The sequence below is a fragment of the Saccopteryx leptura genome, chromosome 3 (genome assembly GCF_036850995.1).
Source record: "Saccopteryx leptura isolate mSacLep1 chromosome 3, mSacLep1_pri_phased_curated, whole genome shotgun sequence".
Taxonomy (NCBI): domain Eukaryota; kingdom Metazoa; phylum Chordata; class Mammalia; order Chiroptera; family Emballonuridae; genus Saccopteryx; species Saccopteryx leptura.
Genome location: NC_089505.1, coordinates 119496186 through 119508995, shown reverse-complemented (window position 1 = coordinate 119508995; position 12810 = coordinate 119496186). Strand labels below are relative to the sequence as shown.

Here is a 12810-nt window from a genome sequence, read left to right as displayed (position 1 = left end):
CCACCAAAGTACTTTCACATTGTCACCATGCCAAAGGAGTGAACCACCACCCCTTCAGATCTTTCTGACTTTGAGAGCTAAAGAAATCTGTCTCCATGATTAGGTTTCAGCTTTATTGCTCCCATATAGCTTGGCATTTGCAGGTTCAGTTTCTTTTTAGCAAATGAGTACTTCATATGTGAGTCGTGGACAGATTGAACTGGAAGGAAGAAACGAAGGCACTGTGTTAATGCCATCATTATGCCTCCTTTTGAGATTTCCAAAGATGGATTATCAAACAGGATGAGGCAGATTGACAGGTTTCCCTTTTGAGAAGTTAGGTATACTTTTAGCCATTCTCCACCTTGTCCAAGGATCTGAAGTGCTGTATCGTGCTGCCCCCAACTGGTTCTTTTTGGTGCTTGTTACCACAACAGAAAAATCTCAAGTTACATGGCATTTAAATTTTTTCTAAGCACTTTCATATATTTTTATTAGATTCCCACAATAACATTGTGAGTTACATGGATCAGAGATTATCATTCATATCTACTTTATAGGTGGAAAACAGTATGGTAGCCTTATTAGTTGATTTGTTCAAAGGTAAATGACTACTATATTAAGAGACAGAATTGGACTAAACAGGAGACAGACCTCTTGCCTCCTATCCCATTAGGTTCCCTAGTCTTTTGTAGATCCAATAATATCTTCCATAATAGGTATTAACATTTTAGGCTTACAGGAATTTGCCCCTTTTTCTCCCTTGGAAGGAGGAGGGAGATAATAGTACATCATGTAAAGTTTGAATAAATTCATTAACCTAATTGGGAAAAAACTTTGAGCTCCTGGTCTGCATGAGGCTCTGTGGCTCAGATGCTGCAGCCTCTAACTCTCCAGTGTAACGTAATTGGTAAAGAGCATGGATGCTGGAGTCACAACGCCTCGGTTTGAACACAGGGTCTGCTTCTTAATAATTGGATAACCTTGCTCAAGCTTCTTTTCTTTTTCTCTTTTTTTTTTTTTTTTTAGTGAGAGTAAGGGTAGGCAGAGAGATAGACTCCCGCATGCACCCTGACCAGGATCCACCCTGCAAGCCCACTAGGGGGTGATGTTCTGCCCACCTGGGGCACTTGCTCCATTGCTCAGCAACCAAGCTATTTGGGGTTTTTTTTTTAGCACCTGAGGCCAACTCCCTCAAACCAATTGAGCCATGGCTGTGGGAGGACAAGAGAGAATGAGAGAGAGAGAGAAAGAAGGGCAAGTGGAAAGGTGGAGAAGCAGATGGTCGCTTCCAAACCTGGGACTTCCACACACTGGGCCAACGTTTTACCACTGAGCCAATTGGCCAGCCCCTAAGTTTCTTAACCTCTAAATGCCTTTTGTAAAATGAGGATTCCTAACAGGGTATGTGCAGATTAAATGAGGTTATTAATGTAAAGTTCCTAGAATAGTGCCTGGCACAAAGTACGTAAGCACTTTCTAAATAAATATTAGCTGCTGTTATTATTATCATCTCTAAATAAATATGCTTATTTGCTCTCTTTTTTGTTTTTAAAGCAAAGCAGCCCTTCATGGGAATGATAGCCAAATTTCTCAAAAGAGTACATCTTCACATAATTTCTCCATAGCTTTATCTCCTACTCACTTCTCAGTTCACCTTGCTCTTACTCTGGTCTTTACTACTTTACTGAAACTGATCTGGTCATGGCTGCCAGTGACCTTCCTCGTTACAAATTCAGTAGACACCGTTTTTTGTTTTTCTTTTCTTTTTTTTTTATTCATTTTAGAGAGGAGAGGGAGAGACAGAGAGAGAGAAGGGGGGGAGGAGCTGGAAGCATCAACTCCCATATGTGCCTTGACCAGGCAAGCCCAGGGTTTCGAACCGGCGACCTCAGCATTTCCAGGTCGACGCTTTATCCACTGCGCCACCACAGGTCAGGCGAGTAGACACCGTTTTCCTCCCTCCCTCCCTCTTTTTTTTTTTTTTTTAAAGATTTTATTTATTGATTTTAAAGAGAGGAGAGAGATGGGGGTCAGAGGCAGAGGTGTGGGAATCAACTCATAATAACAGGCAACCTTAGCATTCCAGGTCAACATTCTATCCACTGTGCCACCACAGGTCAGGCCAGTAGATACTTTTAATGCTCATCTTACTTGATCTATAGCATTGATACTTTTGGTCTTTTCCTCTTTGGAATTTTTTTTTTTTTTTTTTTTTTTTTTTTTTTTTTCACAGAGACACAGAGAGAGTCAGAGAGAGGGATAGACAGGGACAGACAGACAGGAACGGAGAGATGAGAAGCATCAATCATTAGTTTTCGTTGCCCATTGCAACACCTTAGTTGTTCATTGATTGCTTTCTCATATGTGCCTCGACCGTGGGCCTTCAGCAGACTGAGTAACCAAGTAACCCCTTGCTTGAGCCAGCGACCTTGGGCTCAAGCTGGTGAGCCTTTGCTCAAACCAGATGAGCCCATGCTCGAGCTGATAACCTCGGGGTCTCGAACCTGGGTCTTTCGCATCCCAGTCCAACGCTCTATCCACAGCGCCACTGCCTGGTCAGGCTGGAATATTCTTTTTTTTAAGTGAGAAGAGGGGAGATAGTAAGACAGACTTCCACATGAGCCCCGACCAGGATCCACTTGGCAACCCCCATCTGGGGCCAATGTTCCAATCAACCAAGCTATCCTCAGTGCCTAAGGCCAAACCAATCAATCCACTGGCTGGAGAGGGGAAAAGAGAGAGAAGGGGGAGAAGGAGGAGAAGAGAAGCAAATGGTCGCTTCTCATGTGTGTCCTGACTGGGTATAGAACCTGGGACACCACACGCCAGGCCAGTGCTCTACCCATTGAACCATCTGGCCAGGGCTGGCATATTCTCTTTCTTTGACTTCTATGATGATTGATATTCTTGCTTATTTCCTTTTCTGCCTGCTCATTTAAATGGTAGTTTCCCACCTTACATGTTAACACCTGGGCAATTTCATACATTCCTTGACCTCAGTGACTACTTCAGCTCAATGTTATTGCATCCTAAATGTTAGTCTCTAGCCCAGACTTTGTTCTGGAACTTTAAACAACTCTCTATAGGACATCTCCACCTTCGTTGTCCCAGAAACCTTTAAACTCAACATGTTCAGGCTGAACTTGCTGTCTTTTAACATTGCCTCTTCTTCTGAGAACCAGCTTCTCTCCCTTTATTCCTGGTATTTCATAATGGCATCCTGGGACCAATAGCTTGGAATCAACTTGTAGCTTTTTATTGCCCTCATCTCCCCCATCCAGATACTAATCAAATTGTTTTTGACTCTGCCATCTAAGCGTATCTTGAATCTTGCTCTGTTACATTGCCTCCCCTATTGCCTTAGCTCGGCACTTAACACTCTTCTCTCACCAGAATCATTGCAATAATATTCTATCCCCTGGTCGGCAAACTGCGGCTCCCAAGCCACACGCGGCTCTTTGATCCCTTGAGTGTGGCTCTTCCACAAAAGACCACATGCGAGTGCTACCTCGATAAGGAATGTACCTACCTATATAGTTTAAGTTTCAAAAATTTGGCTCTCAAAAGAAATTTCAATCGTCGTACTGTTGATATTTGGCTCTGTTGACTGATGAGTTTGCCTACCACTGTACCCTATTTCCCCTTCTCCAGGTTATCTTCTCTAATCCATCTATTATAACATCGCTAAAACAATATTTTCTTTAAAAAGGAAATATGATCATGTTACTCTTCTGCTTAAAAGGCTTTCTTTTGTTCCCTACAGACAAGGTAAAGCTTATATATCTTAACAAAGCATATCAGCCTCACCTGCCTCTTCTGGCCATGTTGAGTAAATTAGTTTTCTTTATGCACCATGCAGTTAACCTATATCTTTGCATATGCTGCTCCCTTTGTGTGGACTATCTTTCCTGCTCCCCTAGGTTCTATGTTTGACTCCTTAGTTCCTTGTGCAGCTTTCTGTGATATGTTCAGATTGCCTAAGTAACTATTCTTGGTGCTGCACAGTGCTGTTGTACATGTACAAAGCTATATTTTAGCATTTACCAAGTGATATTGTTTTTCTATAAACCTTAATAGAGTGTGGTCTCCTTAAAGAAAGGTATCTTTGTGTGTAGCACCTACCATAGTGTCCAGGTGCAGAATAAGCCCTTAGTCATTTAAAGTAACAAACAAAGCACTTACTCTCCAGTGGTTTCACCACCAGCCCAATATTCCTGACAAATGGTAGCTGGGTTTTCCTTCTGTTTTGCAGTATATCAACTCTGGAAACCTGGAACAGTTGCTAGACAGTAACCTGCATTTGCCCTGGACTGTGAGGGTGAAACTGGCGTATGACATAGCAGTGGGCCTCAGCTACCTTCACTTCAAAGGCATTTTCCATCGGGACCTCACATCTAAGGTACAAAGGCTTTGCTTGCGCAACTCTTTGAGATATTGTTCTCCATCACCAAGAAAGATGTAGTAAGAAAGAAATCAATCATTAATAAGCTTTGAAATGATGGAGCTCTCTTATAGATTTGACATTTAATCACAGAGGATACAACTTAATCCTCTGTTTAGCTAGCCCTTAGAAAACCAATCTTGGCAGGTAACTCATTGTTGAGCCAGGCAACACATATCTCCTGGGAACCTTCATGCTTTACTTTAATCTCCTGAATATATGTATTGTAGGAGCAGTTGGTATGAGGAGGGTTAAGAGGTTCTTGCTCAACACGATGACAGCAGTTAAGACATGTGGGAGCCGGTCTTTTACTGTTCTCCTGCATGGCCTCCAGGAAGTAGCTCTTAACTGACTGCAGGAGTTAGTGATTTTTAGTTACTTGAGTGTAGGTTTTGAGGGCCATAATGTACTGACCCATTTTCTGTCTGTGTGATTGAGTTTCTGCCAGTTCCTCTTTGGTGTCAGCTGGTCTCTGTAGTATTCTCTTGCTGTCCAAATTGCTGCGTGACCAGATTAGAAAAGAGTTGCTCTTAGAGGAAGTTGGCCATGCTACAGGCAGGCACCTCAGGGCCAAGTGGCCCAGGATGCCACAGGGACAAAGCTTATATAAATAATACTGTTTGATCATTGATGTGGGATGTATAAGTCATCTAATATCACTTCTGTCCAAGAGCTGATTTAAAGTCTTCTAGGGAGGTATATGGGAGTTTTGCACCTGCCCAAGAATAGCTGTCATTTTATCCCTCATCCTCAACATATACACATGTACATACACATACGTGCATACATGTGTATGTATACTCCTATACCTCTTCTGTCGTGGATGAAGGGTAAGGAAGTCTGTTAAAAGAAAAAGTTTGAGCCTGACCAGATGGTGGCACAGTGGATAGAGCGTTGGACTGGGATGTGGAAGGACCCAGGTTCGAGACCCCGGGATAGCCAGCTTGAGCGTGGGCTCATCTGGCTTGAGCAAAAAAGCTCACTAGCATGGACCCAAGGTCACTGGCTCGAGCAGGGGGTTACTCGGTCTGCTGAAGGCCCGCGGTCATGGCACATATGAGAAAGCAATCAATGAACAACTATGGTGTCGCAACGAAAAACTGATGATTGATGCTTCTCATCTCTCTCCGTTCCTGTCTGTCTGTCTCTATCTATCCCTCTATCTGACTCTCTCTCTGTCCCTGTAAAAAAAGAAAAAGTTTGAAAAGGGAACAAAAGTAGGCTGTACTCTCAGAGCCAATAAGGACTAGAGAAGTCAGTTTCTGGCTACCTCACACTAGATTCTGGTGTTCCAAACAGTAGTAATGTCCCTGAAGGACCCTAGCCATTGGTTTATAAACTATTGCACAGAAAATAGCTCTGGGGGAGGGGATGGTAGGGCCTCTGCATGTGGCAGGGCCATGTGAGTCAGCTGCACTGTTAATGAAGGAGCATTAAGCCTGGCAGTGGAATGTGGTGACCAGCTGAGACCTGGTTGTGAGGCGGCCTTTATCTTTGTCAATACCTGCAAGGACTGGACAGTTGGGGAAGATGGTATCTTTTCCCTTCATCAGCCTTTTCTCATCTCCTATAATGTTTTAGAAAGTCAAGACTAGAAAAACTGCAATTGTTCCAGGCAAATGGGTGGAGTCATGTCAACTAAGATACTGCCTTATATTGATAGCCTAGTCTCACCTTGGGCATGCAGCCAAAATCAAATCTTTGATTCCTACTTAGAGAGCATCATTTCCTCCAGGGTGGAGAGAGATCATGACAAAGTATCATACAGATATTTCCTTCATACCTACATGAGTATATCCTGTGCCTGGCACCCTGGATGAAGGAATATGAGAAAAGGACAATTTCTGACCTAGAGATATTACAGTCCTGTTGGGAAATAATTAAGAAACAGTCCACAGCATTTTACAATTGAGTGTTCAGCCACAGTTTGAATAGGTTTTCAGAGAAAAGAAATATCACTAGGCTTTCTGGAGGAAAGCTTCCCCATTGAGTTCTAAGAGCTCATAATATTCTCCTCTGTGCTCCCATAGCATTTTGTCCCATTTTGATCCTGTCCAAGTGTGGTTCTTTCTGGGCTTATTGTGTTGTAAAAATGACTATAACTTTTTTGGAACTATAGGGTAGTTTTGGTTTTCCTAAGAGGGAGTAGACATTCTCGGTGCCTGCCAGTGGCTTGAAACAAGAAATTAGGAACTCAGGAGAAAGAACTGTCTCACTTGGCTGTGCTTGCTTGGGTCTGAACTTTAAGGAGGTATTGAGGATGCCTCAAGGGAAAAACAAATGACTTTGAAAACTGGAGACAAGCTAGGATGTGCATTTTAGGAAATCTCAAATTGAAGATAAACAGGAACTTTACAAGCCAGACAGACCATCCAATAGGAGAGATTATGTTTGTTGCCCTTTTATTATCTCTGACCTTTTGTCTGAATGTTTTAGCTTCATTGTAACTGTGTTGCAGGGATTAGGGAGAAGGTAGTGAGTCCACACCTAAGCCAGAGCAGCCCCATCCAAAAGACCTGTATTGTGGTTACAATGACGTAAGAATGAGAAGCCTCAGGGAGAAATAAGGCTAAAGGGTCTGAATAGGGCTTTGAGGTTTCCAAATTATCTCCCATTGCCAGCCTTGGGTCTGAGTTTAATTTCTTTAAGTACAATAGAAGGTTTATTTCATATTATTTGTTTTATTGTGTTGTATCTCACACCTAGCACAGAGCCTGTCAGAAGAGGGGCTTCCTGGATCTCTTTCAGAAAATTTGCTTGATAGCACAGAGGCCAAAATATCTGCTTGAGAGCTGAGATTTTGAGACCCAGACCCGGTTTTGTTCCATCCCTCCAAATGACTTCAGATGCCCTTGGGGCCTCAAGGTTCCCAGTCTGTAAAATAGATTCTGTCCTTGACCTCACAGGAGCAATCAGTCTGGACTTCTCAGGCCAGAGCTCATAGCTCTGAAAAAAACCAAACAACAGCGTGACCAGGTGGTAGTGCAGTGGGTAGAGTGTCAATCTGGGACACTGAGGACTCAGGTTCAAAACACAAGGTTGCTGGCTTAAACACAGGCTCATCCAGCTTGAGTGCAGGGTTGCCAGCTTGTGCGTGGGGTCAGTGGCTCAGCTGGAGGCCTCCCCCCCATCAAGGCACATATGAGAAAGCAAACAATGAACAACTTAAGTGCTGCAACAAGTTGATGCTTCTCATCTCTCTCCCTTCCTGTCTCTTTCTCACTAAAACAAACCAAAAACACAAAAACAACAACAATAAAAAACAGTTCACAAGAGGGATTTAAAGAAGTGGGAACACATTCCAGGTGGGTAAACCAGGACAGAGAAGCAGATGCTTTTTTTCCAAATGATCCTGAGCCTTTGGGTTGAGGCAAAGAAGATCCCTAGTTTCCTATCAGAGTGCCTCCTGAAAGTAGTATTGTCTTTGCAGGAGTCACAGGTCAGTGGTTACTGTGTTACTGCTTTCAAGAGTGAGAAGTCTATCAGAGACAGCTTTTCAGTCTAATTTTGTAATTACTTCTAAGAAATAGCCTGATATAACTTTGTGCAGTGATGATGCTGACAGTTAACTTAGAAGGAAGGGGGAAGTAATGTGGCTTTAAAAATATTCAGTTCATGAGCTCCATCAAAAAGTGGCAATAACCACACACAGGCTTTACCTGTAACTGTAGGAGTAGCTAGTACAACTGCACATAAGGCCTGGCTCTTAGGGGCAGCAGAGAGAGCAGTTTGTTTCTGCTTATTACCATTACTGCACAGGATCAGGCAAGTACCACTGTGTTTGGTTACCCCTAGGAGTATGAATTATGAATTGTACCTCTATTCTTAGTTTGTTGGTTTTTGTATAGATGTGTTTTTTTAATTGACTCCAAAGAAGCCGCTCTGGTGAATTCATCAGAATAAAAAGCCTACCCAAGTATGGCCTTAGACTGTACTACACAACAGCTAGGAACAGAAAATGCCCATTTTCAGAGACTGAAGAGAGCATAAATTAGGAACACAGTTGAGTGCTGGAGGGTGTACTGAGTATCTGTTAGGGCACCCTGTAGTCATGTTTTCTAATGAGATTCATCAATAGCTTTTGGGAAACATTTATACTGTGCTGTTATTAGAGGATATAGTATTGGGGACATAGATTACTGAAACCTACTCTGTACCATCTTTGGGCTTTTAGACTAGTTGAGGAGACAGATATGTGAGCAGATTAGTACATAAGAGATATGGTAAAGATAAGGGAGCACATGGTAGGATGGAGGGCAAGGGATGGGACAGCAAACCAGGTCCTCTTCTAAGAGTCTTTAACAGTCTCTGGGGCATTTAGGCGGGCAGATCAGCCTCCGATCTCCCTGTGCTGTGTTGGTTTTATTCAGTACCAATATCGACCACGCAGTTGTTCTAGGAGATCTCAGGCAGTGCTCTTGGGTGTCTACTCTACTCTGGCCCATTTCTGAAGGATTTGTGTTGGCTCCAGAAATGCATTCGTCACTAACCCTGTGAGTCTGTTGTCAGCTCAGTCTCCACTATGGAGAGTGAATGTTTGATTATGTATGCCTTTGACATATGCTTTTTTTTTTTTTTTTTTACAGGGACAGAGAGAGAGAGAGTCATAGAGAGGGATAGACAGGGACAGACAGACAGGAACGGAGAGATGAGAAGCATCAATCATTAGTTTTTCGTTGCGCATTGTGACATCTTAGTTGTTCACTGATTGCTTTCTCATATGTGCCTTGACTGCGGGCCTTCAGCAGACCGAGTGACCCCTTGCTCAAGCCAGCGACCTTGGGTCCAAGCTGGTAAGCTCTTTGCTCAAGCCAGATGAGCCCGCGTTCAAGCTAGCCAGTTCGCGGGTCTTGAACCTGGGTCCTCCGCATCCCAGTTTGACGCTCTATCCACTGCGCCACCGCCTGGTCAGGCTGACATATGCTTTTGAAAGAAGTCCAGTTGCTTGAGTCATAGTCCAAACTTTCACATAACAAACTTTTGCTAAGCTCTTTCTGAGTGTCTGTGCTAGGTTAGAGATACAGAGATGAGTGGGATCCTTCTCTGCCTCTGAAGAGGAAAATATATAGGTAATAGGTATGAGGACAAAGAGGAACAGGAACCAGGCAGCAACAATGCCTGGGCTCCATTTTGAACCTGAAAAGGTCACCTCTCACCTCAGGGAAGTCTAAGATTATGTCTGCTGCTTACTCTACACAAAGATACTTTTGAATAAAGTATTTTTCATTCTTTCTGTAATGGACCTTGCTTCCCACACAACCTGAAAATTGGTCTGGCTTTTTCAGAACTCCACAGTGGTCTGAGCTTCATACTCTATAGTCTGTACAGGGGCCATGTCCAAGGTAGGTGAGACATGCAATCATTACACTAGACACCCTTGGATTAACCCAACTGGAGGTAGGCGCTAGCATCCCAAAAGAAGGGGTCTTGTTGTATTGCTGACACAAACAGTGCTCCCTCCTCCCTGGGCCCCGGTACTGCGGCTATCTTAAGACTACATTGCTCCTGCCATGGCCTTGCTGTCTTCAGTAGGAAGCTTTTCAGCCTGTTCCTCTGGAGAGTCCAAAATCGTCAGGTAGAGAGAGCCCTTTAGAATGGGAGACCTGGATTGTTCTTTTATGGGGGTGTTTTTTTAATTTTTAATTTTTCTGAAGTTAGAAGCAGAGAGGCCATCAGATCCCTGCATGCGCCTGACCGGGATCCACACGACATACCCACCAGGGGCAATGCTCTGCCCATCTGGGATGTTGCTCTGTTGAGGCTGGAGCCATTCTAGCACCTGAGGCAGAGGCCATGGAGCTGTCCTCAGCGCCCAGGGTCAACTTTGCTCCAGTGGAGCCTTGGCTGCGGGAGGGGAAGAGAGAGATAGAGAGGAAGGAGAGGGGGAAGGGTGGAGAAGCAGATGGGCGCTTCTGAATACCTAAAAACACTGATAGATGTAATCAGCAATGTCAACAGCAGAAAGATTAAGTAATGTAAGCACTAATTCTATTTAGCTTAACGCCATGGAACTCATTGGGATTTTCCATGATCATACTTCCAGTAAGAAGCCAGTGAAGAATGAATGAGGGACAAGGAAGTAAAAACAGAAAGCGTTGCCAGACAAACCTCACTAGCCTGGGCCCTGACTGGGAATTGAACCCAGGACTTCCACATGCCAGGCCAACGCTCTACCACTGAGCCAACTGGCCAGGGCTAAGGAGACCTGGGGTTTTTACCACTTATAGTTGAAAGCTTCACTTTTCTCATCTTAAATGTAAAAATCTCATATGCCCACCTGAAGGTATTGTTTTGAAGAAGCATTGGATTGTGTTTGTGAAAAGTGTTTTATAATTTCTAGGGGACCACACAGACAGAAGTAGGCAATCTTTCCCTTAGTTGAAGGGCTAGGACATATTTTCCAGGCCATTTTCCTCTTAAGACATCCCTGCTTTCCTAAAGCTGATAGTCTATAGTTTACAGTCTATACTTATAGGAAGGCAGATACTTCATTATAATATGAGAAATGCTAAGATTAGAGAGAAGAGAAAGCATAGGATGTTTTGAAAAAGGATATAATTGAACCCAACCTGAGGGTATCGAGAAAGTTTCTTTCTTGGAAGAGATGATGACCAAGCTGAATCTTGAAAGTTGAATTCTAATAAGTTTTTATTTTATCTTCACTTTTTAAAAATTAATTAATTAATTATAACAGAGACAGAGAGTGAGTCAGAGAGAGGGATAGACAGGGACAGACAGACAGGAACGAAGAGAGATGAGAAGCGTCAAATCATTAGTTTTTCATTGCGCGCTGCAACACCTTAGTTGTTCATTGATTGCTTTCTCATATGTGCCTTGACCGTGGGCTACAGCAGGCCGAGTAACCCCTTGCTGGAGCCAGCGACCTTGGGTCCAAGCTGGTGAGCTTTTGCTCAAACCAGATGAGCCCGCGCTCAAGCTGGAGACCTCGGGGTCTCGAACCTGAGTCTTCCGCATCCCAGTCCAACACTCTATCCACTGCGCCACCGCCTGGTCAGGCAGAAAGTTGAATTCTATTGAGTAAGTAGTGTGTGTGTGTGTGTGTGTGTGTGTGTGTGTGTGTGTGATATTCCAGACCAGACCAAAAGGAATTGCATAGACAAAGGCATAGAGGCATAAACAGTATGATGTGCAGACTGTGAAGTTGAAATGGTAGGGGCTCAGAGTTAAAAAGAGAGGAGTCTGATCATATTACACAAACTTGGATTTTATAGTGCTTACAAAAATTAGGGGATATTTCAAAATGAATATGAAGTGATAAAATATCCCCTAGTTTTTGTGAGCAGTGTAGATAGGAAATAAAAACTATTGTTGGCTTTTAAAAAAATAACAGCTTTTTAAATTTTTTTTATTTTTTTATTTTATTCATTTTTAGAGAGGAGAGAGAGAGAGGGAGAGAGGGAGAGAGAGAGAGATAGAAGGGAGAGAGAGGAGAGAGAGACAGAGAGAGAGAAGGGGGGGAGGAGCTGGAAGCATCAACTCCCATATGTGCCTTGACCAGGCAAGCCCAGGGTTTCGAACCGGCGACCTCAGCATTTCCAGGTCGACGCTTTATCCACTGCGCCACCACAGGTCAGGCAACAGCTTTTTTGAGATATGCTTTCACATAAAATAAAATTCACCCTCTCAAAGTATACATTTCAGTGGTTTTTTTAGTATATTCAATTATCACCACTAATTTCAGAACTTTTTATCACTCTAAATAGAAAACCTCTTATCCTAGTCCCCTCTCCAGTTAGCCCTTGGCAACCACTAATCTATTTTTAGTTTTTATGGATTTGCTTATTCTGGACATTTCATATAAATGGAATTATATGTTATTGCTGGCTTTTTTAAAAAATATTTTATTTATTCAGTTTAGAGAGAGGGGAGAGAGAGAGAGAGAAGGGGTATAGGAGCGGGAAGCACCATCTTGTAGTTGCTTCTCATTATGTGTCTTGACCGTGCAAGCCGGAAATTTTGAACTGGTGGCCTCAGCATTCCAGGTCAACACTCTATTCACTGCATAGGTCAGGCTATTGCTGGCTTTTAAATAGGGCAGTAACACAGTTAGATTTGCATTTTACAAAGATCATGCTGGCAGGAATGAGGAAGGTGGATTATGGAGATCAAGCCTGGATCAAGCCACAGAGTCCAGTTGGAAGAGTATGGCAATATTCAGGGGAGGAATGATGAAGACCGGGACTTGAGCAGAGGTAGTAAGGATGAAGAGGGAGGGAATGACCTGAAAAACATCTAGAAGCTGAAATTAGTTGGAGTAAGAATAAAAACATACGATATATCTTAGTGTAAGGCCAGTAGCTGCAGCCACCATCACAGCCGCTGGGCCCATGCAGGTTCACATTTGATTCAGACAGACGGTAATGAAA

At 43.2% G+C, this 12810-nt stretch overlaps 1 protein-coding gene across 1 annotated transcript in view; it reads left to right on the top strand.

Annotated features, from left to right (window-relative positions):
• TESK2 (testis associated actin remodelling kinase 2) overlaps positions 1-12810 on the top strand; it is a 171921-nt gene that overhangs the window by 151705 nt on the left and 7406 nt on the right. The window contains exon 5 of the mRNA XM_066376151.1: positions 4235-4381. Coding sequence (XP_066232248.1) covers positions 4235-4381 — 147 coding nt within the window. The remainder of the gene's footprint in view (positions 1-4234; positions 4382-12810) is intronic.